The sequence below is a fragment of the Musa acuminata genome, chromosome BXJ3-4, assembly GCF_036884655.1.
Source record: "Musa acuminata AAA Group cultivar baxijiao chromosome BXJ3-4, Cavendish_Baxijiao_AAA, whole genome shotgun sequence".
NCBI lineage: Eukaryota > Viridiplantae > Streptophyta > Magnoliopsida > Zingiberales > Musaceae > Musa > Musa acuminata.
In genome coordinates this window covers 40245248-40268051 of record NC_088352.1, presented here as the reverse complement: position 1 = coordinate 40268051, position 22804 = coordinate 40245248, and the positions used below count along the sequence as shown (strand labels likewise).

The 22804-nt window shown below is 38.3% G+C and overlaps 3 protein-coding genes and 1 long non-coding RNA gene across 6 annotated transcripts; 3 read left to right on the top strand and 1 right to left on the bottom strand.

The window, feature by feature from the left end:
• Window positions 1–4605: 4605 nt before the first annotated feature.
• Window positions 4606–7553, bottom strand: LOC135584679 (probable receptor-like protein kinase At1g80640). 3 transcript variants are annotated; one of them, XM_065147521.1, is made up of 10 exons: window positions 7171–7553; window positions 6744–6917; window positions 6411–6664; window positions 6194–6326; window positions 6033–6096; window positions 5849–5945; window positions 5639–5741; window positions 5357–5475; window positions 5172–5261; window positions 4606–5096 (listed from the first exon to the last, which is right to left on the bottom strand). In XM_065147521.1, the coding sequence occupies exons 1-10, from the start codon at window positions 7355–7357 to the stop codon at window positions 4932–4934; spliced, it is 1386 nt and encodes a 461-aa protein (XP_065003593.1). In that variant the 5' UTR covers window positions 7358–7553; the 3' UTR covers window positions 4606–4931. The 3 variants fall into 3 exon arrangements, with proteins under 3 accessions (XP_065003593.1, XP_065003594.1, XP_018680111.2); XM_065147522.1 differs by having other exon boundaries at window positions 6744–6914; window positions 7171–7550; XM_018824566.2 differs by having other exon boundaries at window positions 4957–5096; window positions 5172–5275.
• LOC135636012 (uncharacterized) lies at window positions 7334–10508 on the top strand. The gene is made up of 3 exons (XR_010495783.1): window positions 7334–7470; window positions 7575–7767; window positions 8837–10508. It is a non-coding gene; the product is annotated as an uncharacterized LOC135636012 (long non-coding RNA).
• An 889-nt stretch (window positions 10509–11397) lies between these two features.
• LOC135636068 (peptidyl-prolyl cis-trans isomerase CYP28, chloroplastic-like) lies at window positions 11398–14459 on the top strand. The gene is made up of 2 exons (XM_065147613.1): window positions 11398–12228; window positions 14027–14459. The coding sequence occupies exons 1-2, from the start codon at window positions 11463–11465 to the stop codon at window positions 14233–14235; spliced, it is 975 nt and encodes a 324-aa protein (XP_065003685.1). The 5' UTR covers window positions 11398–11462; the 3' UTR covers window positions 14236–14459.
• A 406-nt stretch (window positions 14460–14865) lies between these two features.
• On the top strand, window positions 14866–21005 carry LOC103983188 (chaperone protein dnaJ A7A, chloroplastic). Its single transcript, XM_009400381.3, has 8 exons — window positions 14866–15044; window positions 15862–16041; window positions 17800–17935; window positions 18084–18141; window positions 18405–18447; window positions 19593–19641; window positions 19743–19823; window positions 19922–21005. The coding sequence occupies exons 2-8, from the start codon at window positions 15911–15913 to the stop codon at window positions 20759–20761; spliced, it is 1338 nt and encodes a 445-aa protein (XP_009398656.2). The 5' UTR covers window positions 14866–15044; window positions 15862–15910; the 3' UTR covers window positions 20762–21005.
• Window positions 21006–22804: the final 1799 nt, after the last annotated feature.

The window sequence follows — 22804 nt, the reverse complement described above, 5'->3', positions numbered from 1 at the left end:
GATCTCTTTTTCAGAGTTGCTACTCAATTCCACTCTAGAGTGATGAATTAGAGGTTTATTCTGTTTGCCTCAAGCCACTTCTTGCTACATTTATATATGAATCTCATCATCTGAGTTCTCGTATGCAAATAGCAGGATGTTATAATTTACTTAGAACTGTATGCTTATTTAATTGATTTTTTATGAAAAATATATTCTTGATTTCTGAATGCTTGTGATATTTGTCTATGAATTTGTATTGGACCTTTTCTTTTTATGCATATATAACCCTGGAAATCAGGGAGTAGAATGGAGATGGACTGTCATGGAGGGGATCCAACTACTGCTGCCTGCTTTTTTTTCTCTCTTTTTTTTTCTTGAGGCTATGATGATTTTGCCCATCTGGTTAATTCTCTGCATTGTGTTACTGTTGGTCATGGTTTAGGGTTTTTGATGCCTTGACATACCCATTTCTTTCTTATTATAGGGCTGTGATTTATATTTTTATGGCAATTCAATTGGATGGTCTGCTTCTCTGCGGTAGGCAACCGTTGCAGCCATATCCTTCATGTCACACCCATAGAGATGGGAGAGATGCAGAGAATGATGTCAATAGGGAGCATATCTGAGCCTCGTCTATCTTTTGTTTCCTCATTTTACTCCATCTATGGATTATGTTTCCCTTTATACAGTGACTTCAGGAATTGCGAGAGAAGGATAATGGGGATTCAATCATGAGGTTGAGAGATTGGCTCTTGAAACCTCTTCTCTAACCCACTCTAACCCATTGCAGGTACTACTCCTGGATTCTTATTTTGTTCCTCCATTAAACTATTGATTTCTCTTTGGCCAGTTGATGTGAAAATTAGCACTTGTTTAGGGATAACTTTCTGATTGGTTGCACCTCAGATGATGTGGAGATTATGGTTTAAAAATGAGTTCTTGTTAGTGATCAGTATGCTGTTATTCCACCTGAAAATAAAAAAGATTACCCAACGTTGGAGGAAGTGGCTGGCTATGGTGAAGAAACTTTGCTTATGTCTCTTCCTATGAGTTGCCATTCAAATATCACTGTTGAGAGATTTGGTAGTCTAACACAGTTCAGAAAGAATCGGAATTGACACGACTTACTATTTCAGCAAAAAAATAAAACTTTTTACTATTATCTAATTCAAGCAAATGAAATAATGATGGGCTCTATCTATTGCCCTAGTTTTTTCAACTTTCGTACGTATAACATTCTGAGATATGCAGGATATGTGGGTATAAATGCTTTACTCTCCCTCAGTAATAATCGTGTCATGCACATAGCCTATCTTTATTGTTCGAAGTCCTTATCCTCTTGTTCCTTATTCCTCAGGTACAATACCAAGTGTAGGCTTTGGCATCTCACAAAGCTAGGGTGTCGAGGAGGACGCTATAGGTGAGTGTACTTGCATCTTGGGATGGTTTAAAATCTTGATATGCTTCTTTTAATTTAAATTTGGATCATTATTCACTCATTTCTTGACATCATAAATTAGAATGATGCTATCTCGATTAAGTCTTGGTTGATATTCTATTTTGAAGTTTCTTTATTTGAGAATGGAAGATATTATTAAAAAAACCTGAGAATAAAGATGTCATTGGCTATGTTAATTTCTCTTTTTACTGTTATTCTTTTGTTCTTAGGGAGCAAGGATTGGAAACTAAGATTGAAAAATGTTGAGTGTATTATCCTTTATGGATGTCATGTTGAGTTTCATGTATGTCTATTTCACCATGGGATTATATCCAACTTTCATAGACTTTGTGATGTTTTTAGAATGATTTTATCACAGTCCTTGTGCCTAAGCCTCAAATCCTACGCCTATGATCACCAAAAGAGAAAGAACACTTATGGCCTTCAATGGAATAATTATTTTCCATGAATGCTTGCGGTTTTATTTACTTTAATCAAAGTGATGGCGTTTAATGTACTCCAATGATCTTAGCAATTTTTACTGGTAAGGAGCACCTGTTATGATTTAGGAGTTGGTGACAGTGGATAATTTTTCCTTACATGTCATGATGACAGATAGGTGACCAAGGACTAGTAGATGCTAGTAAGGAACTGGTTGTTCCATAATACATAATTGGACGGTATCCTTGTTCCACTAAAATCAATTAGGCAGGCCTTTTTCCATTCAACCAAAGGGCACGGTCAAAGGGGCTCCACTTCAATGGTTGTACAAAGAATTCCAATGTATGTTCTTGATTAGGACTACTTAACCTATAAAATTGTAGTTTTCAGAAATAATAAAATATAGTAATATACACATATTCTCTTGTTTTTTTTATTGTCAAATCAAGGAAAAATAGAAAGAGGGAGAGAAAAAGATGGCTTATAAAATTGAAATGACTCCAAATGAGGCAATCTTTAGTAACTTCTCTAAATCATCTTTGATAGGTAACACTAGGAATAATGACAACCGAAGAAGCAATTGCTTGATGTTTTTAATAATGTCATAGTTTCCCATAAGCAAATGCATTTAGAGATGTCTGTTTTTGGCATGTCAAGCAAGGAAGCTAGGTTGAAGGTTAGCATACAATCAACCTTCTAAGCGGGAATAAGAGTGAAAGAGCTCCAAAGAAGTTCTGTAAGGTTCATATTTATGGATTCTTTTGCATATATAATAAATTAAATGTCCATCTGCTTGCACTTTGGAAGGTGGGGAAAACACATCATGAGAGAAATGGTGCTTCCTGTTTTATTCTCTTGTGCATGAGCCCTTAAATTTCGGGGAACAATCAAGTGTTCTTGCCTTGACCTAAAGGGCCAAGGGAATTGGATTTAGACAGGGTAATGCACAAAACCAGCAGATTTGTAACATACCATAAAGGAGATGTTCCCTCAAATAATCAGGCTATGTTGGTAGTCAAATAGGTGATTTGTAGTAATATGATTTATGTGGAAGATTCCACAACCATCAGTACAATGAACTGCTGTGATGATGGTCCAATGCACGGGCCCCTTATCAATATAGAATCTGAGAGAGAGATTCTTGTCAATATAAAATCTGAGAGAGAGCTTGTAGCTTTATCACTGCAGACAAAGATATCGTTTTCATGACTCAAACCTGATTACCCATCTCGAAATAGAGGAACCTAATTATAGTGCCAAAGGCCAATGTCAATACGTTGATCTGCGTGTATGCAAGAGAATTTCATGATAGAAGAGCGAGCAGAATGAAGTTGATCAACAAATTTTCTCAGTGGTCTGAAACATAATACTAATCCAACTAAGAGCAAGCTCTTCATAATTGGTTTCACTGCATGAAATGCTTTCCTTTTTGAGTTGGTGATTAAAATCTCATGATAGTAAATGTGATGAATGCACTATCAATATGAGTACTTGCAGTAGATTGTGTAAGAAACAATTGATAGCTTGAGCTCTATTGGTTGTTTATACATTCTCAAATTAGCATACCGACTACCATTGAATAGAGTCTAATAGTATAGAATGTTCATGCACAGTAGCACATGGCACATGGCTATTATTTTCTAATTCCTTCTAACCACCATAAGGTTCTCAGACCTGTTCAGTAGTCAGGCATGTCATTTTCTGCTTGGTCGACAGCCTTCTATGACATGTATTTTTTTCTGTACATCTCAACTGATCTAGCAGCATTTTGGATCATAGTAATATTCCTGCATGCTTGCTGATGAAAGAATGAAGGATGCAGTATGATAGATTACTGGGAACCATTTAAGTTGGGAAGTCCTTGGCAGAAAAGTGGTAGGTAAAACTTAGACACCACAGTCAAGAAAAAGCAGAACTAAAGTTAATCATAAGCTTTCAGTCTTCTAATATGACATGTTAAAGTTGAAGTGACATGTTAACTGCAGACTGCTGAATTGTTCTCTGCATATAGATTCATCTGACACAGTCTTAGCTCCACTGATGAGGCAATTTATAATGAACGCGGACAATATTTATAACATGAGCGACTAGCTTAGCCAAATATTCAATTTTCAGGGATCAATTGGAATGAAATAAAACCTCAAAGTGGTTACCTTTACCGATCATCTTTTCCCTGTAACATAAAGTTTGATATGTTCGATTTACCTAATAGATAGCCATCTTCTCCATTAAGATGACATTGGCATTTGATATACAAATTAATTGGTAGTTTAAAGCATCAAACTTCCATATCTCAAACAACTTGGTGGAAATGATATACAAATTAATTGGTAATTTAAATCATCAAACTTCAATATATCAAACAACTTAGTGGAAATGATATACAAATTAATTGGTAATTTAAAGCATCAAACTTCCATATCTCAAACAACTTGGAAGACTTATTTTGTGTTTACTAACTCATGAGTTCCTGTTAATTGTCACTCGCAGAAGCAATGAGCTTAGTAAATATTGAATGACTGAATTATAGATCCTTTTTATCAGTATGCCTATGATAACACATTTGATCCAAGAATCCTGGTTGGTGATTACTAAATGTCACACCAGCAGATGCCATCTAAAGAATTTAAACTAGGTTTAAAACTCCAAAGTTGAATTTATCTCATATATAAAAGAGACATTGTTGGATGACTCTATGTAATTGGAACATGTTCAATTGCTAACTTTAGAATTATACTCCTTGATTTGCATCTTAACGATGTGAAGTTGTAGTTTCCTGAAAATTTTCTGTAAAAATCATGTCCAAATAACTTTCACCTGTACAGGCACCAGTTTATTTCTGAGTGCAAAAAAACCTGCATTGGTTTTTACAACACAACTGAAGGGAAAAAGGACTATTCCTCTTTAAGTTATTCCCTCTGAACTCTACCACCTGAATTAAGTTGAAATTGGAAATCTTTCTGCAGGTAATTAGAGTTGCTTGAAATGGGAGAACAAGAGAATGCCAGAGCAGAAATTGCGGTTGCAGCAGGTTTGCTACCTTCAAAAGGTTGTCATTCCAACTTTCTAATCAGTGAGCAGAAGATTTCTGGTTTGCACCTGGTAATGGCTCTACAACTCTCAGCATTCCACCAAGCTCTACTGGCACCAGAGGAATGAGGGAATGAAGCACATCGGTGATCAATGGTCTGTAACTAGGTTCCTGCTGGATGCAAAGTACCGCAACGGCAGCAACCTGTTCCATGTCACCATTTGTTAGAGGAAACAAAAATATGCTCATGTGCAGTAGGAATCAGGTTGGAGAACATACTTGATATAGGTGTTTCAGGTTCATCGTGTTCCTGATAACTGGATCTACTATACTTGGAAGCTTTGATCTATCAGTGAGCTGGGGCATTGCCTGAAGACAAACAACTGCAAACATTGAGCACCGGTTTGGAACAGATGTAAGATCTTTTGATATTTCTGCCACATTCATGAATCTAAAGATCATACCCAAGCGACAATCGATTGGCACTGAGATGGTGCCATCTTCTCGACTGGTTTTCTTCCCAGCAGAAGCTCCAGCAGTACAATTCCAAATGCATAGACATCACTCTTCTCAGTGAGCTTACCTGAAAGAATTCAGCATTATTTCTGTCTTATATCTAGTATTTAGTTCTTTTTTCTTCGTCTAAGAACTAGTAAGATCAGTTGCTTGTTTCAACAACGAATTAATACCTTTTTATGAGAAAGAAAAAAATATACAGAGACCGAACAAGAGGAGGAATTGAGTACCATCTAAAAGGTACTCTGGAGCTACATAACCAAGAGTGCCGGAAACCTTCAAACCACCCTTGCTATGGTTTCTGCCAATCACTGCAAGTCCGAAGTCTGAAATCTGCAACCAGAAGGTATTCATTACTAAAACACATCCTATGCCACAAAAATGAGCAGAGCAAGACTCGAGATGAACTCGGTAAGAAGTATCTATAGAAACGTATTTACCTTGGCATTAAAGTCGGAATCTAGTAGTATATTGGATGATTTTAAATCTCTGTGGATCACTGGTGGGTTGCAGTGCTCATGAAGGTACTCCAGTCCTCTGCTTGGCAAATTGCATCGTGATTAGTCCATCGAAAAGATAGCTACTTAGAAGTGGGAGGTGGCATCGTCGTGTCAAGAACCAAACCTTGCTATATCAAGCGCAATCTTCATGCGAGTATGCCAGGGTAAGGCTGACCCATGGGATGGCCCTGGAGATGTGAAAATGAAACAAACAAGACGATGAAGTGTAAGCTTTCTGTGCTTTGGTATCATTCTGATAGGAATACGGGTAGAGAATAAGTGCACCGTGGAGTTGCGTTTCCAAGGATCCATTTTGCATCAACTCGTAAACGAGCATTCGGGTTTCTCCATGAACACAGTATCCCAGAAGAGAGACTATGTTGGGATGTCGAATCCTTCCAAGCAGTTCGATCTCATTCTGATGAGCAGAAAAGAGAAGCATTTGGTCAAAGTGGAGAGACAGGAATAAAGCTGGATTATGTATGATCTTAACATTTCTGACCTCGAATTCTCTCTCGCAATCCTGCCCGCCGCCGTCTAGTTTCTTCACCGCAGCAAAAGCTTCCCCATTGAGGCTGGCTTTGTACACATGGCTGAATCCTCCTTCTCCCAGGATGTTACCCTCGCTGAACTTGTTGGTGGCTGACTCTAACGAAGCATAGTCGATGATTGGCAGCAACCCTTTCTTGCTTGTCGTCCTTAAGGAGTTCAGCTTGCTCAAGATCGGGCCGAATGGGAGTCCGCCGGCAGCAGTATCTGTTTGGCGTCAAATGATCAGAGTATTAGAGAACAATCGCTGCAATTTTGGCGTCGCCGATGATATCAGAAAGCGGACCTGATCTTTCAATGTCTTTAGAATCGAGCATTTGGCGGCTCCTCCTCCAAACGATCCAAGCACAGAGTACAGATGATATGAGTGCGAGAACCGCGACGGAGGCCAGAACGACTGCCACAGTCAACTCTTTGAGGTAATGGCGATGGTGTGCCTCTTCCATGGTCTGCATCTCTGCTTTTCAAAAATTAGATTGTAAGCTTACATGCTTTATCTAAAAGAAATACTAAACAAGATTGATCTCTTTAGGAAAAGAAAAGGAAAAGCTCTCAAATACATGAGGAAGAGCAATCAAACATCTGAGAATAGCATAAAAAAGCCACGATCTTGACTTGCGATGATCTAAATCCAGGGGATCATGGGGAAAAAGGAGCGATTTTTAGCAGAGTAACAGAAGTTAAAGCATCAAAAAGGCCAGGAACGGGAGTACCTGCAGGAGATGGCGCCAGAGACAACGGAGGTAGAGGAAATAGCTGGTTCTGAAACGAGGAGAAGGGGGAAGGCACGGGAGAAAGCGCTGGAGACCCGTCGACATCGGCGTTGGCGAGAGACATGAGCAGACAGAAGGTAAGGGCCCATACTGAAGGGAGAGGGAGAGGTGTTGGTGGCCTCCCCATGCCTCTTCCCCCGCGAGAAAGAAGGCAGCAAGCAGCCTTCAGCGAGATCTCCAGTGGCAGTGGGAGAGACAAGAAGGAGCAGAATGGTGGGAGATCCAAATCACGAAGCTAAGGTGAGCAAGCCAGTTTGAATCTCTCTCTCTCTCTCTCTCTCTCTCTCTTTGAAAAATTGGATCTTTTCATTGACAATATTTGATTCTCTCTCTTTTTGTTAAAGTGGGTAGGACAGGGACACTTGCACGGAGAACAGGAGAACATCACTTTTATAAACATGTGGGGGTGGATAGAAAAACTCAAATAATTTAGCAGTTACCAGGCAAGACGAAGAGAACTTTCAAAGTTTTTTGCCAAAAGAGAAAAAAAAAGGCATTCGAAGATTTGGGATGGTTGAGGGAGCTGTTAATTACAGGGTAACATCCTTGACACCCAACCCATACGGATAAAAGCAATGCTACCATGTCATTCATATCATTAGATCGATCTAATATTAAACATTGAACATTTGATTTTTTTTCCTTTTCCAGTTGGATCATTCATAGCTGTTCTTGAAATAGAGTTTCTTTCTGTTCACACTTTTCATCTCTTTCCATTCAAAGATTACACTGCATGCGTACTCAGACATGGTTTAGGAGTTTGGGTTGTGTATTCACACTTTTCATTTCAATACTCTGCCTATTTTTCAATAAAAAGATAAACTTCATAATGTCCATTGCACTATAATGATCAAATACTCACTGAGCAATAAGAGTGAAATGTTTGTTTTGAGTTGGTGCAGTTTCCTTTTTTAACAGAGATTTCCATTGTATGTCACCATCTTGATGTCTATGGAGTTGGGATCCTCTCCTACTCATAGAAAAAAGGGGAAAAAAAAAAAAAGAATGACTTCAATTGATCAAATGTGAGGATGGGATAAATGAACTTTTTATTACTAATATGAACCCTGGATGAACTGATCGGGTGTGAATTTTGCTATTCTGCTATCTGAATTGGCAACGAGCCACTTGATGGTCTGTTTGCCCTGTTTAAGTACCTTGTTCGAATTGGAATTATTCCTTCACCAACATAGATTACTTGCCTTGACATAGCTACATCTGAGTTAATTCACATAGACTAGCAAAAGAGCATGTGTCCCACTTGGTGTTGGGTTCATGGATTTCTTTACAAATACAAATTTTAACATGGGCATGATAGATGTAGAGGTTGGCATATGCATTACATTCAATGAACAGTGTTTTTTTTTTTTTTTTTCTGTTAGTTATTATTTTCTGAAATTAAAAATTAGCATGTACAGCATGGAAAACAATTCTCTATTAACCTTAAGTCTGAGACTAACTGGTGATTGAGATGTGAGAATCAAGTTGCTCTAGGTTCTTCCTCTGAATAGAAAGGATTTTAAGCTGATATATATCTTTTTCATCAAGACTTTCCTAATATGTCATCCTGGTTGCTAATGACCCACTGTTTTCTTTGTTTAAACAGAATCCTTGTTCAATCGCATGTCTTGAATGGATGGATACGAGGATCGAAAGGGGTTAAGGATTAACATGCCAAGGAGAATTGGATTCCATGGTCTGAGAGGGACCTAACTCTCCAGGTACTTCGATTTAATTATCAAATTAGTATAGATTGTTTGCATTTGCATAGCTACATTGAGTTGCTTTCAGTGACTAGTAAAACTGCATTTGCACTGCTCATGGTTCATTTATTATTTTCTGATGCAGAGATTATACATGCATGTCATTGTCATTTTGTTCTTCTGGAACAAAGTCATTTTTACTTGATGATTAATTAACCTTTTATTTCATGAAAATGAAATTTTAGTCTGCCATATCTTTCTGTTGCAGGTTTGAGCATTAACGAATCTTTTCATTCTGTAAAGAAAAAATATATTGAACTTGATTACATGCAACTAAAAGATTAATACTCATCTACATCCTCATATATAATGCTGTTGTAAAGAATCTACCAAAACCATGTGGCAACAGCAGGGCTGCCTTCATCATTCATTGTACTCTGCATTCAATCAACTAGTGTTACTATCTGAGCCATAACAACAGACAAGATGTCATAAAAAACATTGCATCATTGTGATCTGTACAGTATCTGTCATTTTAGCAGACTATAAATGAAGAACATCATCTAACAAGAGCACATGAACTCATGAAACATTTATCTTCTTTTCTTTTTCTCCAATGATATCATTTTGTAGCTACTTTTTTAATCTTTTGATAGTTATAAAATATTAGTCTATTTCATTCCCACTTGGCATTTTAACTGCCTATCTATTTTGAATTTATAATAGATATAATACAAGTAGTTTGACCAAAATAGACAGATGATTGAAATGAAGACTATATAGATGGCACGATTCCCTAAATTGAGCTCATACATTATGCATCTCTATAGATAAAATATTAGTGTGATCAAATTGGATCTAATTAGTTCAATTGTAAGAGATGGTGGCATGTCATATTTGACTCCTAAAACAGAACACTTAGCATATATCAATGGCATGGGATCGTGGAGTACGTTTAGATAGTCATAGTCAATCCTTAAGTGCACAAAGTCAAGACCAACAGTCCACTATTCCTTGAGCTAAAGAAAGAGTATATCAAGTAATTGATGATGATGATGATGATGATGTGGTCCAAAAATCCACGGCGTGCCGTAGGGTGCAGTGGTTGGAATCTCAGCCTAGGAAAATGAATTCCACCACCTACCGCCATCGTGCTGATAGGCCACATTTCCTGATTGCCTCTTGCCCTAATTCATTATTTGTTATTGCTATCATGGATTCCACAAGAGAAATCATCTCATCTTCCATCGTTCCACGATAAAATAGAGTGCTGTTAGAGTTCTTATGACATCGGATCAGATTATAGTCACCTATGTCAATTTCAAGATCGGATGAAAAAGATAGAACGTTGAGTCCACAATCGATCCCAAATAGTTAAGATTTTATGATTTTTTTATTATTATATTAGATCATATTACCTTCTTTGATAAATAGTAAATCAAAATATTATGGATTCATCTTTGATCCTTTTTTTTCTTAAGATATTTAACTACATAAAAAATAAAAAAAATGAAGGAAATAAAAAACCATGTGATTCTTATTCCTCTACCCATAATCATGATGAGATGAGGAGAAAAGATTTGATGGACCCAATTTAAAAGTATAAGTTAGTTTAATTGGTAAAAATTTTGACTTTTTATCATAGAGTATGAGCTCAAATTTCATCAGAATCATTTATCTTTAAAAAATTGAAATTATTTAAGATTGTTGAAATTATTTAAGTTTGAATATATTTTTAATTGTTTTTTAATGGATTTATGAGGAACAATTAATGTAACAGTGTTTTGTACATCATTTAATATAATAGTTAAAATAAAATTATTAGAAAAACATATTCCGGTTCAAAATCTGGAACAATAATTACAATTGATTGACACTAAATGACCAATCTCCACAAGGGAACAAAAACAAAGTGGGAGAACAGTTACCTATTGAGTACGAGAACGGATGAGTGCGCCCGACGCCCCCCCAACCACATTCCCTGATTGTATGAAAGAGAAGCTAATCCAGAAAGAAATTGACCTGATCGTACTTAAATTTGTATCATGTTCTCGAAATCTCTAGTGTCAGATTTGGCACAAAAAATTGGCCCAACTTCCCCGAGATCTCCAAACAGAGTCCATGGGCTGTGCCCACTTAACGTGTCGGAGGTTTGGGTTAGAATGATGGGTAAACAAACCTGGAGCCCTTTAAGCTTTAATTAGTTTGGGGTTTAGAGTTAATAAGATTAAATCAACTCCGCTGGAAGAGTTTAATTTGGTTAAACATGATTAACAAAAATAGGACTTGAAATTACTTGGTAATTAAGATAATTCAACTTCCCTATTATTACCTCAAGAGCATGTCCCCGACAAGGACATTTCACAAATGCCGGACCGGACCCGGCCGGGATTAGCGGGTTTGATTGAGGTACGGCTCATCAAAGACCGTACCGGCCTGGCAATAGATTGACCCGCTCGGCGGTTTAGATGGGCGGCCTCCGCCGCACTCGTTATCTCATCGACCACGTGGCCGGGAAATACCAACTCCATGGCTTCGTCAGCCTCCGTCGCCGCCGCCTCGCCGCCTCACTTCCGTCGCCGCCTCTGCCCCCTCGTCCCCCAAGCCCACCTCTCCCGGAGCCCTAAACCCAATGCATTCCTCCGCCGCCGATCCTTCCTCCTCTCCTCCTCCTCCTCCGCCGCCGCCGCCGCTGCCGCTGCATCCCTCCTCCTCTTCCCCCAACCCGGCGCCGCAGACACCGACGCCCCTGCCCTCGCACCGGCCCCTTCCCCCGCCCAGCCGCAGTCCGGCATCGTCACCGACCGCGTCTTCATGGACTTCGGCTTCTGCCCGAGCTACCTCGCCTCTGATCGCCCTCTCGGCTTCGACCTCGCCGCCTGCCCCGACTCGGAGCCCCTCGGCCGCGTTGTCTTCGGCCTCTACGGGAAGCTCCTCCCACAGACTGTCGCCAACTTCAAGGCCGTCTGCGCCGCCGCCGCGTACCGGGGGACCTTCGTCCACAAGATTCTCCAGGGTCAATTCTTCGTCGCCGGCCGCCAGGGGCGGAAGGAGAAGGGGGAGGTTCGGCCGCCACCGGGACTGGTGCGGAACGTGGAGACCGTCGATCCCAAGGCGTTTCAGCTGAGGCACTCGAGGCCGGGAACTCTGTCTCTGTGCTTGTCGGAGAACGACGACGACGACGCCGTCAAACTTGAACCCGACTACCACAATGTCGAGTTCTTGGTGACGACCGGGCCTGGACCATGCCCGCAGCTCGACAACGAGAACATTGTATTTGGCACTGTGCTTGAAGGTAAGTTGTTCGATCAATGTTTCCTAAGAAAAAAACTCAACTTTAATATCTTTTGAAGAGCTCCTGAGATTATTACTGAATCAAAGTTGTTGTCTCTTCCTCTCTCTTTCACCCACAAACTCTTTTAAATCCTTTATCCATTCTGAAATTAAGATAGAGTGGTACATTATAGTGAGATGCATCTGCATGACAAATTCTGTGCTTGTTGCCATGCAAGAGCAAGTCCTCAGTATGTTGAAGCTAATCAAACTACTTAGCGTTGAGTGGATGAAGCTGAGTGCTATACTGCATTGAGAAGTATCTTTATGAAATTCATAGTTGTACTTTGATGGTATTCATGTCAGTGGAGATGGTTATTTAAGTTCTATGAATCAAATTGCTATCTCTGAATTTAAGGCATATTGATGACGCTTACTGTGATACTTGGCAGCTATAATGGCAAATTTGGCATATAAATTAATTTTAACTTGACTGGCAGATTTGGATGGAGTTGAATGCTTTACTCTATTGAGAAGTATCTTGATAAGAGTTCCTTAATGTTCTCTGTACATGGATAGTACTCACGTCAGGAAAGATGGTTATTAGAGTTCTATGAATCAAATTGCTGTGTGTGAATTTAAGACATATTGATGACTGGCACAAACAATTGCAACATATAATGTGATTCTTCGGGAGGAAAGAGAATTTGATGTCGATATTGCAGATAACCAAATTATTTTGATTCTACTAAACCTTACTGTCATGTAGGAGTAGAATTTGAATTCAACAAACCTTACTGCCAATTCACTTTTTTTCTTATGAAATTTCATAATGAATATTTATCTTTAGATACATCAAGGGACATATAGCTATTGGCTTTATTTGCTTAGTTAAAAATAGTATCAAGATGATATATATAGTCTCCTTATGAGGTCAAGAAATTTTGTTACCATAATCATTTAGCACAGTTTTTGTTTGCAGATATACACAGTGGCTATTTCGAGGTTTCTTGGTAGTGATTTCTGTCTAATGTCTCTTGTAGCCTGACACTGAAAGCAGTCAGTCCAAAATAGACTCGGTGGGCTCAATTAGTTTGATTTTGCTTTTCAAGTTGCTGAAACCCATAATATGCTCTTGGCAACATGATAGAAACAGCTCAAAACTTGAAAACATTTGCCTACATGGATCTTAGTTTTTTATAATGCATGACTTTGAGGGCTTTATGCTATGATCCGCTAGGATCAAATGATCAACGGAGAAAGAGATAGATTTACACACTGCAGCAATTAAAACAAACATTTTTGACTGATGCTACAGAACAGATCTTCACCTTACAGAAGAATATATTTTGATGCTTGTATGTTCAGAGAGAGGTAAACCAGATTGCAGCTTGCACTTGAAATTCTTACACAATGTGTCCTTATTTTTTTCAACTGGAAATATATAAGTTTCAGTTCCTCATTCATGTGTTCGTTAGTCCATCTTTGATCATTATCATATATTTTTTGTCAACTCGTGCTCAGAATGACTCTAACTGAAAGTGCTTCTTTCTTTTCAAACTTGGAGCTGACCCTATGATATTTGCATGGAAGTCCTCTATTCTTCTATTGCAACATTGTGCTGCTGCCTTATTGTTCTCGGGAGTGTCAAATAGAAGTTGACTACTCATTTTGTTGTAGAACTTCCTCAAACAAGTTGATGGAATTAGTGAATTGTCAACATCTATTTAGATTAAAACTTGAATCTATGTTTAATTTTCTGATATTGTTGGATAAGCAGCAGAAATTATCACTCATGTTTCATATACTTCTTTTTTCAGGGATGGATGTCATCACCAACATAGCTACGATCCCCACGTATAAGCCAGCTGAAAGGATTCGCCAATTCAATGATTTTGCACAGTTCATCGGTGATGAGCGAGCTCAGATAGCTCGCACAATGTGGAATCGGCCGCTAAAAACAGTGTACATCAGTGACTGCGGAGAGCTGAAAGTGGCAACACCTTCACTTTCTCCCAGCTTACCTTAGAAAACTACTCTTATAGAGGGACTTGAACTTGTGCCATGAAATATACTTCCGTATTTTTCTTTAGAAAACAATATATCGAATCTTACATAGGAGTCATTTAGTGGACACAGATTTGTCTGCCATCCGAGATGGATCAGAAGAAATTATAGAATGTATTATTTGTTGATATGCCAAATCGATTTTTCTTTCTTTTCTTTACAGTAAAACTAGCCATTTATCTCGACCTTGGTGATTCTCCATGTAAATTCCATCTCAGTTGATCTGCTCGACTCTCTTATTTGTCCACTGTCCTTAAAGGACTTTTCCTCTATAGTTTCTTGATTTGGAGTGGCAGTGAAATCTTTCATGGTTGCAATATAACCAATGGATGCTGACTTGTGTGTTCAACTCTTGTGATCCTCAAACATGTTGATGCTAGATGTTGTATCCATCACATTTTACTCAAATCCTATTTATTGATTTGTCTTTCATAAACCTGAATTCGAGGTTAATCTGATTGTGCAGAAATGTTGTCTCCACTCACACACACACATCACCAACCCTTGATGATTATACATGGACGGTCCTTGATTGGTTGCGGTCGCACTGCATCTGATAACCGTTCGATCCGATCCGACGGCTGCTCTTTAATTTAAGGCACGTACTGGGCGAGATCCAGACCGTCGACTCGCATCAATTTATTCGCCTCGTGCCCTCGATCTCACTTCCTCCGTCTCTTATCGCATTCGCACGAGCAGAACACCTCGTCGGACTCGTTACCCTCCCCGAGAGGGGAAGGGAGAAGCAGATCCTCTTCGCCGTCGGTTCAGGTGAGAATAAGCCCTCCGTCTCCTCGCGGGATTGCCGTCTCGAATTGGTTCGAGGGCGTTTGGTGGTCTCTTAGCTTGGTTTATCCTTTTTCCGCCTTTCGTGCGCGAGAAGCAAGAATCCTTCTTCTCGGGTCAATGTTTGAATCGTCTTAGTCGTGTTGGTGAGCGATTTTAACTGGGTTCCGTGTTTTGGACACGATTCGTTTGTAGTTTGCTAGGGTCTTGTTATATTCGATCAATTTCTTGTTTGGTCGGAGAGGTAGAGGTATCTTTTGAAGGAAATTCATTAAAGATTTGTTTTTGGGGCAATTGAGACGGGGAATCTATTGGAATGGAGTGACTGGAGAGGCGGATGCATATGGGTTAGTCCGTGGCTAGGTTAAGAATCCAGGCTGCTAAAAATTTTACTATCAGGGAATTGATTGGTTGAAAGTCTAGATTTCTTTCCAAGCAGCTGGTTTGGTTTTAAATTCTAGATTTTACCAGGGTCTCCTGGTACATGGTATAAATTGACCTATTAGATGAGAAAGGCTTTGCACCCTGGGAATTTCATGGTCTGTTGTTTCATGACTAGATACAGAAACTACTTAAAGCTGGAACATTTAATGTTCGTAGATTATATAACAGTTGCCTGAGGGCATTGGTGGAGCTTGACAGGTACAAACTTTGTAGGGCATCTAAAATAACTCTTCTTTTTACTTGGGAAGGAAAAATGAGTAGATTATGAAACAAATAATAGGGTTGTGATCTTGTTATCTTTGTTACTTTTGTTCTCTTAGTGATACCAAAAAGTTGATAATCCTATCTGCCATTGCAGAGAGAAAAATAGAAGGCTGACCCTGTCTTCTCCTCACTACATCAGTCCGATGACAACTGTACCATGTAGAGGTACTTCAGTACCTCAGCTGGGAACCCAACCACAAGCAATATGTAGAAATGTATCTTCAGGAGCTAAGGGCTGTCATTTTACGAACAGGGTGCTGATGCCTCAAACCGGGTAAGCTTTGGTGTTTCATCTTGCTATATTATGTCCGAAGAAGCAATGTGGTATTTATTTGCAATGCATTTGTTGATGACTTCTTTTTATTCTCCACATCATTATCAATTCCTGTATTCAAACTATACCTTTTAGGTATGCTACACACTATTTTTCTGTCATTCTATCTTATTACAGATGATTGTGAAGTCTTGAATATCATATATATGCATGTAGTCTATCTTCAGCATGTTGGTTACTCGAATTCGTATAGTAGAGAGCTGGCCTTATTCTTTTGTTGAATAAGGAAAACATATAGCTAAGAGTCCTATACCATCTTTTTTATCCTCATGTTTTCTTTCTTATTCTTGATCTTCTAACTGTTGTATAGAGGCATGTGCAATACTAGTTTACACCAGTATTCTCAAACAAAAACCTTTGTTGGTATTTCCTGAAATGTAACCATAGGATTTGTTTCAACATAATGATTTATTTAAAAAATTATTCAAAGCGAAATTGTCAATCAGATTCCTAAATCTAATTTGAAATATATTTATTAATACCGAAGAACCATCATATTTTCATTTTTGTGATTAACATTAAATGTCAGTTAAGTTTTCATGATAGGTTCACATATCAGTGACTAGCCGACACTTCTCATTGCTTTTATCGCTTGCTGTGTCATGTGTATTTGTATGTTGGCATATTCAGGCAAATATCCATTCATAGCTACACTATCAGCATTGTGTGTTTACCTTTGAGGTCTCCATTTCAACTGATGGTTGTAATTAATTGTTTCAACATTTTAGTGGTGTTAGGTTGAGTTTTAGCTTCTTGATTTGGACATTAATAAGGAAAAATAAGAATGAAAAATCAGAAAATCCTTAGTAAAAGGGAAGAAAATGATCTCGTGCTCAGCAGTTAGAAAATTTCATAGTCCAAATATGATCAAAGTATATCTAATTATTTTATCAAGTTTAAGAATTAAAGTATTTAAGTTTGTGATGACCATTTATGAGAAATTCTTTGGGTAATAAAAAGCATTACATTGTCACTTTACTGCCTAGAACTAAGAAAGAAATTTGAAGAATTTTATTTGGTATTCAATGTTTTACTTCGATAAAATCAAGCCTCTGACATTTCTTGGAGACACAAAGGGTTTCTTGAGGGGTAAGCTCCCCTCATTTCAATTGAACTTTGATGGTAATCAGGTTTCTTAAGAGGGTAGGAGATCTTGAGTGAATGTTCCATGGGACTTCCAATAGCCAGTCAATTGTTGTAAATGTATGACAAATATCATTATTGTATTAAAGCAACTTATAATTGTATAATATACATGCATAATTTTATATTCAATATACTTATGCATAAATATGTATGCTTACATATATGTCTATGTATGAGTGTCTTTGCTCCTGGTGGTTTCGCTGAGCATATGCCTAGGTGCTATCTAAAGTGCCCAGGCAATTGCTTGAGACAATAATATATGAAGGATATAGTAATTGAGATATTCAATTTAGACTCAATTGAACTGTCTGAAAACGAGTTGAGTTTTGTCACGAAACACCATAGCTGGATGATGCAAATTTTATTTTCTGATCTGGTGAAAACTGATCCCTGAAAAATGTGTAATTTGCAAATATGTTTAAAAGATTCTAGAAATTATCATAAGAAGTTGATCTTAAGTAAATTGAGAAAAGCAATTGTTATGTATGCTACCGTTGGTGTGAGATTCTGATCTTAGTGTTTCCATCTCACTGATTTCTTGTTTATTTGCAGTACATCCGGTAACTATCTGGCGTCATCGCGTGCAAGTTTTCTTGCCCAGGTGTCTTCATCTGCTCTATTTAATGATGGACCACGCCTAAATAATAGGCGTAATAAGGCAGCACGACTTGTTGTTAGAGCTGATGCCGTAAGCTCTTTTGTTGACAAGAAAGATTTTGTTTTATTCATTTCTCTTGTTCGACGAAGATTGAAATATTTTATTATGGATTGGCAAGTTCTTCTGTCGATGCAAATTTGTCTGATATTTTTCTTTCTTGTGGGATCATCTTTTGCAGGATTATTATTCTGTACTTGGTGTGTCAAGAAATGCAAGTAAATCTGAAATAAAAAGTTGTAAGTTGTTTGCTCTTATTGTAGTTCTCGTCCTCTTGCTTTTGCATTTATAGGCCCCAGTGGGACTGCCACATTGTGACCAACAAGCATTTACAGTGGCATAATATGACATCTTTTTCATATTATTACATCTTTGTTCTTACACTTGCATCTGTATTTAAGCTACATGTTACAGTGGCATAATATGACATCTTTGTTCTTACACTTGCATCTGTATTTAAGCTACATGTTATAGTGTATATTGACATCTTTTTCTTGTGCAGCTTACAGGAAGCTTGCAAGGAGTTATCATCCTGATGTGAACAAGTGAGTAGAAACCTAATATGTTTATTTTACAAAACTATGTTAATTTCAGACACGAAAAATACAGTTGCATCAAAAGACAAAAAATAACTAGAAAGGAAGAAAGACTTTGATCTTGTGAACTATCCTGAAAATTCAATTGAGCGCAAGGAGGGCAAAACTCTGCAACAAATTTTTTTAGTGATTAATTATTTAAATTGTCCATACTCCATAATATTTGTTTATGTAAGGTTGACAGAAGTTATTGGACCATATATTTTGGTGTAGCATTATATGCATGAAAATAAAGCATGCTTTTGGTATGACAGGAATCTGGCTTTGTAGAAGGCTTCAAATTTATGCATGATAAGGAAGATCAGTTTTGTGTTCCAGCAAACTAGCTGTGATATCTCAAGCTTGTTTGCTTCTACCAAATTGTGTCTCATCTGATATGCTTTACTGTCAAAATGACAGAGAAGTGAAAATAGGAAAATAAGATTAAATATTGGGAAAAAAAATAAACAGCAATATCTAAAACTAGATAAAGAATAGCAGATGGAAGTAGGATAATGATGAATGGGGACAGTAGCAAGTTTTCAGCATAACTTCTTTTAGTTTTTCCTTTTTTTTATTATCAATTAAACAAAAAGGTTAAAAAGGCCAAGTTGCACTCACTTTTTTGCCGCTGGTCGATTCTTAAGTTATGTAAATTAGGTTTCTCAGCAACATCAGGGTAGGAGGAAAAAACTATTTCAGCGTAATGATCATGTAACAGAACAGGTGCAATGGCTCCTACTAACAATAAACAGCCACTTTTGTTACTGGTAAAAGTTTGATCACACTCTCATACTATAAAACTCAACTGATGTGTACAGTCTTCATAACTCACAAACACTCGTAAACTAATTAAGCATGCTTATGCAATCAATATGCTAGAACTCTCAAGAATGCACCTTTGCTGATCCAAGTAACAGAAAATATATGGCTTTAGATTCAGTAAATTTCAAATTATAGGCATGTTTTTTAATGTTTATGTTAGAAAAAAGATATTCAAGTTAATTTTGAATTAATCACAACTAACTTACCATAATTTTCATTATGATCTTTTGAATTTTTCAGCTTTATTTATGAGTAATTTTGCCAAAATTGCTGCTTGTGATGTGTTTTAGAGAACCTGGTGCAGAACAGAAGTTCAAGGAGATTAGTAATGCGTACGAGGTTATTATTCCCTTTCTCATGAATATGTTTATCTAAACTGGTAGTTTTAGCAGCAACAGTAATACATATTTTCTGTGTCATTAAAAGTCACCATATTACAGGTTTTATCAGATGATGAAAAGAGATCTCTGTATGATAAATATGGAGAAGCTGGCCTCAAAGGTGCTGGCATGGGCATGGGGGTGAGTATCAGCTAGAGGAGGGCTTTATTCTGTAAAAAGATAATTTTCAATAAACTTTCTGCTTGTTCCTTAAATTTTTTTTTTCTTATTAAATGCAGGATTTCAGCAACCCATTTGATCTCTTTGAGTCATTATTTGAAGGCATGGGTGGGATGGGTGGTCCAAGAGCAGCTCGCAACAGGCCTATACAGGGTGATGATGAGAGCTATAATCTTGTCCTGAATTTCAAAGATGCAATTTTTGGCATTGAGAAGGAGATAGAAATTACAAGGTTAGAAAATTGTGGAACCTGTGATGGTTCTGGTGCTAAACCAGGTACAAAGCCAAGCAAGTGCAGCACCTGTGGAGGTCAAGGTCAGGTTGTCTCTTCAGTGAGGACACCACTCGGTGTATTCCAGCAGGTCATGACTTGCTCGAGTTGTAATGGTACCGGTGAGGTCTCTACCCCATGCAACACCTGTAGAGGGGATGGCTGTGTGAGGAAGACAAAGAGGATTAGTCTTAAAGTTCCAGCTGGAGTTGACTCTGGTAGCCGGCTGAGGGTCCGGTCTGAGGGGAATGCTGGAAGGAGAGGTGGCCCTCCTGGAGACCTCTACGTGTTTATCGAAGTTCTCTCGGATCCTGTGCTTAAGAGGGATGGAACCAACATTCTTTATACGTGCAAGGTATCGTACATTGATGCCATCTTAGGAACCACTATGAAGGTCCCAACAGTGGATGGATTGGTGGATCTAAAAATTCCAGCTGGGACACAGCCAGGTACAACTCTGGTAATGGCTAAGAAGGGGGTTCCTTACCTCGGAAAGGCAAACACCAGGGGAGATCAGTTGGTTCGCGTGCAGGTGGAGATCCCGAAGAGGTTAAGCAGTGAAGAAAAGAAGTTGATCGAGGAGCTTGCAAATCTGAGCAAGTCCAAGACGGCAAACAGCAGGAGATAGTTGAAAAAGTTTTCCTATATTTTGTTTGCAGATATATTCCAGAACCCTCAAGAATTTGAACATTGATGCCTGCAGAACTATTTGCATGAGGGTAGTACCAAAGAACTAAAATGTTCAATGATGAGGTACTCTTTCTTAATAGTTGTATTGTATTAGTTTGGTTATTTGGAAATAGCAAACTCTGCATGATGAGTGCAAGAAATATCGTCTGCCTGCCTTTAAAGTGAGATTAATTATTTTGATATGCTCAAGGATGAGATCTGTAGACATTTTAAGATGTGATTATTTGTAGCCCATGATAGATTTTGCAAGGATTTGATGTTGAAAGCAACAGAACTCTTCTGGGTGACAAACATGTGTTTCATCAAATGTCATTCTTGTTATAGAGTAGTGACTTCTTGATGATATCCTTGTCCTCATGGCTGCATCAAACATATTCCAAGCCCAATAGGTTTGAAACCTTCACTACTCTTTGCCTCTCTTTGATAGAAGATTTGTGTTGATGATATGAGACGTATCAACTCACTCATAAGCTTCAAGTGCCTGCGTATGCAAGTGATTCAAACATGTCTTAGGCAGGAGTTCAACCCACTTAACGTACTAAAATCCTTTTAGGAGCATGTTCGGAGACATTTACTGCATGCTGTTTACTTCCTAATCTTTGAACCACCTGAAATCAAGCATAATTTTTTTTTGCCTGATTTGTCCTAAAAAAATTGTTCATACTAGCAATCTCTCTGTTGAACAATTGTGCCGATTAAGAGTGTTTGTGAAGCTAATCATGTGGGAAAATACTGGGACTTTGGTTGCAGCTGCTGAGCCCATGTAATGCAACAAAATATCGATCACATTCAGCCACATGTTTTCCTTCCGGAGTAATCATGTGTTGGATTACCTCGGTTCGGATGTCTCATGCTACAGTACTTCACGGGACCAAATTTTGGATTTAAGCCAGCTGGCATTATGTTGGAAGCTTACATCTTGTTTGGACACCACATAAATGTGAGGTGGAAGTGGTTGTTGGCTTGGAAGATAGAGAATTGGTCAGAGATGCCACTGGACCAATGCATGTCCAACCTTAGAAGCAATTCTCTCCAACCACACATTCTACTCTCCTTTGCTTTGTTTGGACATCCCAAGAAGCATTCCTACAGGAACAATGATAGGAAGAAGGAATCTCATCATTGAAGTGAGCTTTCTTTGAGCAATGGGGCATGCCAAACAAATGGAGAACTGTTGAGGTTTCAGTCCAAACCACAAAGGTTGGCCATTAGAACATCAGGGTGTTGCTTGAAAGTTTAGGTGAGAGGTTGTTCTTCAAACAGAGGAGGATGATCACAAACTAATAAGTAGGTAAATAAATGGACAGACAATGATGGACAAAATGGATGAGATTGAGACTGCCTGCATCTCAAAGAAAAAGGGGAATTCAAACATCACATTATAATTCATTGCTCAGGTTACAAGCTTCACAGCTTAGCAGACTTTTCCTGGTTGATTCTGTTCTATAATGATGTTTGTGTTAAATATTTTTTATTGGTTTTTTTTACAATTTGTTTCACGGGAAAGGTTGTGTAGAAAAACATATCTCCTGGATAAAGTCTTAACAACTTAATTTTGGAGTCTATAAACAGAGGCATGTCTGATTATAGTTCAAATGGAGAAATAAATAAGAATAAGATATTATATTTATTGATTATATGAGGAGTACTGTTTCTTGCTTGTTTTCCATGATGCAATTTGAAAAGACTTACCACTGTTTGAAACTATGCATGTTTTTGCTGTTCTGAGGCACTGCCACTGCAATTTTGCAGCCTCTAAAAAACAGTAGCAGGAAAAGGAAACTTAACAGATGGTGTGCCCTAGAAACAAGTGCAAGAGCTGCTTTCAGCAGAGGCCATTTCTGGGATTGGCTCAGAAGGTCAGTTTCATAAGGTATCAGAATCCTTCCATCCCACTCATAAGAGAATTGTCCTGCTTCAAGTATTGCCATCAGCTCCAGCCCTTCTACTAGCTGATGTCCAGAGAAGCTCCTCCTTCACT